Genomic DNA, 6,512 nt, shown 5'->3' on the forward strand with positions numbered 1-6,512 from the left:
TCAGAGACGGTGAGCATCGTTTAACCTCCTCACCTCTTCAGCCTGCCGGGCTCAATAACACATAACATACATGAAGGTTTAAGACTGAAAAGTTGTATTAAAACCACAAATCACAGCAATATCTGACCATGTGAGAGCCTTCAAATATCATGGATCCCACTCATGAGCTTTTGAACAGGCTTACAAACGGAATCAGTCGGGAGCAGGAGAGCACAGATAGGGTGGTCTCTTTCACGTCTTTGAGTCGTTGAAATTAAACATGATCAAAACATACATATGCGGTTATCAATGACGAGTCTCCATTCACCTAGACACCTCGCTTTGTGAGACCAGAGTCTGTGGAGCAGCTTCAGGAGTCCGTGGGGACAACCAGGTCTGAAAGGACACCTTCTTAGGCTTCAAGGCCTGGTTCTAGTGGTAACAGGCTCCAAGTTCCTCTTCCCAATCGGAGTAACCACTCCCCTAATGGAGGCCTTGACTGTTGCCCATTCTTCCAAATTCGTGGTGTTGGTTGAAGCTTGTGAATAGAAGAATCAGCCAGATGTTTCACCCTCACAATTATTTTTGATTGGTCAGGTGTGTCCAGCAGACCTCCGGAACCAACTGAGCACCAGGGAGGATCAGATGGAGGCTCCTCTCTTGACCGAGTGTCCCGAGATATACATCTGTGATGTGACTGCGTTGTTCTGGTACCAACACCACTAGTGAGCCACTCTTTATTTTAGTGACACACAATCCATGCCCTGGACATGCCTCTACTGGTGCATCTGAACACACCTTCAGGGAGTTTTAAATGAAACACTGTCCTCCAGGTGACCATCCGACTGCAGCTTGTGTCCAGATGGAGAGCTACTAAGGACTCTAAAGCCCCTTTTCCACCAAACCGGATCCGGTTCAAGAACCGTTCTTTTTCTTTTCTGGTGCTGAACCGGCTCTTCTCTGTAGCACCACTTGTGTTTCCACCGCTCAGAGTCCGAGTGGAGTTTGAGTGGAGCTCGAGGTAAGCTGCGTCATTGCACCATCTTTTGCGTCATCACGTTTACGTGCCTGCTTATGACATCCACACAGCGCGAAAATCCCTCATATCGACAACAACAACAATGAGCCTGGTAGTCTTTCTTGAGTTGTTTTAGCTTGATGCTTATTTGCTCCAGAGTCCAGTGGTATCCAGCGAGGCCAACTCACGCTGCAGCTGCTGGAAAATAGCTTCAGACCGCGTTGTGCCGTCCAACTTTCTCTGTACCTCTTGCGTTGACCAAAGCCCGAGGAGGTCATTTGTCTCTTCAGCGGTCCACTGCTGCTCACATTCACTGGCATCCATCCTGGGTCCTGGTTGTGTTGCTGAACAGAATTTGCGGCATTTTGTTGTTGTTGATCAGGTTAGTCCCGCCCTCCAACGTAAGCTTGAAGTATTGGTTCTTGGTTCTTGGTTCTTGGTTCTTGCCGGGCAGCCGAGTGGGGCCAGCTAAAGAACCAGTTTTCGGTGCTTAAAGCCGGCTCCGCTGAGGTGGAAACAGGAAGAGCCAGAGCTAAATCAGGCTGTAGCCCGGAACTGAATCTGGAACCGGTTTGGTGGAAAAGGGGCAGAATTCTCTCCTGGTCTGAGCACTTTCTGCCACTACAGAGGTCAACTTTAGAACATTTTATTTTCATCCTTACCAAAGGCAGACGAAATGTTCATATTAGCGATATTTACTGATCTAATTATGAGCTTTAAAATGCCCTTTTGATTGCAGGTTCCCGATCCACAGACTCTGTTTTAACCACGTTTTCTTCATGGCATTTGTTAAACAGTGGCACCTGTAGAGAGTCGTCTGTGTGACCTTGGTCGCTGATTGGCTAATGGTTAGACAAGCCAAAAAATCGTTATGACATCATAAAGTGGCCAAAATCTGATCAGCTCATTTTGAGACAGGTTTTTATATAAATGGATCAAAAAGAGAGAGAATCTTTGTTCCTGAAACTTTCAGAGTCTCTTTCCACAGAGGGGACACATGTTGATGTAGAAGAGACACGGAGAAGAGGGGACACATGTTGATGTAGAAGAGACATGAAGAAGAGGGGACACATGTTGATGTAGAAGAGACATGCAGAAGAGGGGACACATGTTGATGTAGAAGAGACATGAAGAAGAGGGGACACATGTTGATGTAGAAGAGACATGAAGGAGAGGGGACACATGTTGATGTAGAAGAGACATGAAGAAGAGGGGACACATGTTGATGTAGAAGAGACGTGAAGAAGAGGGGACACATGTTGATGTAGAAGAGACATGAAGAAGAGGGGACATATGTTGATGTAGAGGAGACATGAAGAAGAGGGGACACATGTTGATGTAGAAGAGACATGCAGAAGAGGGGACACATGTTGATGTAGAAGAGACATGAAGAAGAGGGGACACATGTTGATGTAGAGGAGACATGAAGAAGAGGGGACACATGTTGATGAAGAAGAGACATGGAGAAGAGGGGACACATGTTGATGTAGAAGAGACTTGAGGAAGAGGGGACACATGTTGATGTAGAAGAGACACGGAGAAGAGGGGACACATGTTGATGTAGAAGAGACATGAAGAAGAGGGGACACATGTTGATGTAGAAGAGACATGCAGAAGAGGGGACACATGTTGATGTAGAAGAGACATGAAGAAGAGGGGACACATGTTGATGTAGAAGAGACATGAAGGAGAGGGGACACATGTTGATGTAGAAGAGACATGAAGAAGAGGGGACATATGTTGATGTAGAGGAGACATGAAGAAGAGGGGACACATGTTGATGTAGAAGAGACATGCAGAAGAGGGGACACATGTTGATGTAGAAGAGACATGAAGAAGAGGGGACACATGTTGATGTAGAGGAGACATGAAGAAGAGGGGACACATGTTGATGAAGAAGAGACATGGAGAAGAGGGGACACATGTTGATGTAGAAGAGACTTGAGGAAGAGGGGACACATGTTGATGTAGAAGAGACATGAAGAAGAGGGGACACATGTTGATGTAGAAGAGACATGCAGAAGAGGGGACACATGTTGATGTAGAAGAGACATGAAGAAGAGGGGACACATGTTGATGTAGAAGAGACATGAGGAGAGGGGACACATGTTGATGTAGAAGAGACATGAAAAAGAGGGGACACATGTTGATGAAGAAGAGACATGAAGAAGAGGGGACACATGTTGATGTAGAAGAGACGTGAAGAAGAGGGGACACATGTTGATGTAGAAGAGACATGAAGAAGAGGGGACATATGTTGATGTAGAGGAGACATGAAGAAGAGGGGACACATGTTGATGTAGAAGAGACATGCAGAAGAGGGGACACATGTTGATGTAGAAGAGACATGAAGAAGAGGGGACACATGTTGATGTAGAGGAGACATGAAGAAGAGGGGACACATGTTGATGAAGAAGAGACATGGAGAAGAGGGGACACATGTTGATGAAGAAGAGACATGGAGAAGAGGGGACATGGAGAAGAGGGGACACATGTTGATGTAGAAGAGACATGGAGAAGAGGGGACACATGTTGATGTAGAAGAGACTTGAGGAAGAGGGGACACATGTTGATGTATAAGAGACATGGAGAAGAGGGGACACATGTTGATGTAGAAGAGACATGAGGAAGAGGGGACACATGTTGATGTAGAAGAGACATGCGGAAGAGGGGACACATGTTGATGTAGAAGAGACATGGAGAAGAGGGGACACATGTTGATGTAGAAGAGACATGGAGAAGAGGGGACACATGTTGATGTAGAAGAGACATGAAGAAGAGGGGACACATGTTGATGTATAAGAGACATGGAGAAGAGGGGACACATGTTGATGTAGAAGAGACATGAGGAAGAGGGGACACATGTTGATGTAGAAGAGACTTGGAGAAGAGGGGACACATGTTGATGTAGAAGAGACATGAAGAAGAGGGGACACATGTTGATGTAGAAGCGACATGAGGAAGAGGGGACACATGTTGATGTAGAAGAGACATGAAGAAGAGGGGACACATGTTGATGTAGAAGAGACATGAAGAAGAGGGGACACATGTTGATGTAGAAGAGACATGGAGAAGAGGGGACACATGTTGATTTAGAAGAGACATGGAGAAGAGGGGACACATGTTGATGTAGAAGAGACATGGAGAAGAGGGGACACATGTTGATGTAGAAGAGACATGAAGAAGAGGGGACACATGCTGATGTAGAAGAGACATGAAGAAGAGGGGACACATGTTGATGTAGAGGAGACATGAAGAAGAGGGGACACATGTTGATGTAGAAGAGACATGAAGAAGAGGGGACACATGTTGATGTAGAAGAGACATGGAGAAGAGGGGACACATGTTGATGTAGAAGAGACATGAAGAAGAGGGGACACATGTTGATGTAGAAGAGACATGAAGAAGAGGGGACACATGTTGATGTAGAAGAGACATGAAGAAGAGGGGACACATGTTGATGTAGAAGAGACATGAAGAAGAGGGGACACATGTTGATGTAGAAGAGACATGAAGAAGAGGGGACACATGTTGATGTAGAAGAGACATGAAGAAGAGGGGACACATGTTGATGTAGAAGAGACATGAAGAAGAGGGGACACATGTTGATGTAGAAGAGACATGAAGAAGAGGGGACACATGTTGATGTAGAAGAGACATGAAGAAGAGGGGACACATGTTGATGTAGAAGAGACATGGAGAAGTGCATTTTGCATAATAGGTGAGCTTTAAAAACTGCACTGTCTCTGTCTTTCTCTCACGGTGCAAAAACATGTGATATTATTAAGCAACCATGAAGTATAAGGTATTCTGAGTTTTTGAATTCGAATAGGAATATAATATTGTAGCTGTGTTATGTACTATTTCATTGACCTGTACTTTAATCTTGTTTTATAATTATTTGTGTGATAGAGATGATGCAATGTGTTTAGTGTGTATTGATTGGTATATACCTCAGGACTGCAGATGGAAATTAGATATTAGCTCAAATCTGGCATAAATCATATCTTCTCTTTTTCTGAGATGAATGTATTTGTATGCATGGTCCTTGATTACATAAATACATACATTAGGTCATACAAACAACTCTAACTAATGGCGCCAAACTAATTACGACTAATGTTCGCATGTTATTTTTCTAAACTATGGTTACAGGTCGGTCAGTGGGTCCTTTGACAATAGGGATGGAGTGCTGTGATTGGCTCCCCTCACTGAAGAAGGTCAAAGCAGCAGGGGGTCTTAGCTCAGTGAGTCTGCAGCTTCACACAATGTCCTCCACTAACTGAGCTCCGTTATTCTGATCTGAACATCATACAGACTTTAAGGAGAGATCAGTATATAATCTGTTTCATTACATGTTTGAATGAGGAGGATCATGGTGAACTCTACTCATGTTTCATATTTTATAATGAGTGCCTTTTTCCACACAGGGGTTTTTAAATACTTGTTCTTCATGATTGTCATGTGTTTATATGTGTGTATCATAGGTGCCAACGTGTTGCTGATTGTGGTTATCTGTGTGAACAGGAGCTTACATGAACCTATGTACCTTTTTCTGTGCAGCCTGTTTGTAAATGAACTGTGTGGTAGTACAGGGTTGTTTCCATTCCTTCTGGTTCAGATTCTCTCTGACATTCACACTGTTTCTGCTCCGCTCTGCTTCCTGCAGGTTTTCTCTCTGTATACATATGCAAATGTACAGTTTTATAATTTAGCCATCATGTCTTATGACAGATATATTGCTATCTGTCATCCTCTGCATTATAACACACGTATGACTTCTAATAAAGCTGCCATGTTTATTGCTCTAACCTGGTTTTTCCCCATTCTTAATGTAGTTGTCATGATATCACTGACTGCATCTTTACAGCTGTGTGGGAACATCATTAACAAAGTGTACTGTGATAACTTCTCGGTTGTTAAACTGGCCTGCTCTGACACTACAGTCAATAATACTTATGGACTTGTTTACATCTGTACTGTTATAGTTGCTCTCATCATTTTAACGTTTTATTCGTACATTAAGATCCTCAGAGTGTGTTTCTCTGGCTCCAAACAGACCAGACAGAAAGCTCTCAGCACCTGCACACCTCACCTTGTTTCCATGCTTAACTTCTCCTTCGGGGCTTTTTTTGAAGCTTCACAGAGTAGGTTTGATATGAGCAGTGTTCCCAGCATGTTGCGTATTTTTTTATCTCTGTACTTTATCACCTTCCAACCGCTCTTCAACCCTTTAATATATGGAATGAATTTAACAAAAGTCCGCATCCTATGTAAGAGTCTTCTCTTTGGTAAAGGGTAAGGTGCTAATGTTAAAGTCATGTATTTTATTTCCTCAGCATCAATAACACCTGGAGGAAAGGTGATTACATTTCTGAGTGACAAGTTGTCAAGTGTGTGATATGTTAGGTTTGTATAAAAAAAACATCTTTGGCTTTTTTCACAGATAAGGTTGCAAATATAAATCTGGAAAGCATTTCTATTTTTACAATGACAGTAAGGGAGGATGTGCTGC

The 6,512-nt window shown here is 43.4% G+C and overlaps 1 protein-coding gene across 1 annotated transcript; it reads left to right on the forward strand.

The window, feature by feature from the left end:
• Positions 1–5,372: 5,372 nt before the first annotated feature.
• LOC117442080 (putative olfactory receptor 1F12P) lies at positions 5,373–6,299 on the forward strand. Its single transcript, XM_034078076.1, has one exon. It carries the CDS (start codon positions 5,373–5,375, stop codon positions 6,297–6,299), a length of 927 nt encoding a protein of 308 aa, XP_033933967.1.
• The last annotated feature ends 213 nt before the right edge of the window (positions 6,300–6,512 follow it).

This window comes from Pseudochaenichthys georgianus, unplaced genomic scaffold (genome assembly GCF_902827115.2).
Source record: "Pseudochaenichthys georgianus unplaced genomic scaffold, fPseGeo1.2 scaffold_267_arrow_ctg1, whole genome shotgun sequence".
NCBI lineage: Eukaryota > Metazoa > Chordata > Actinopteri > Perciformes > Channichthyidae > Pseudochaenichthys > Pseudochaenichthys georgianus.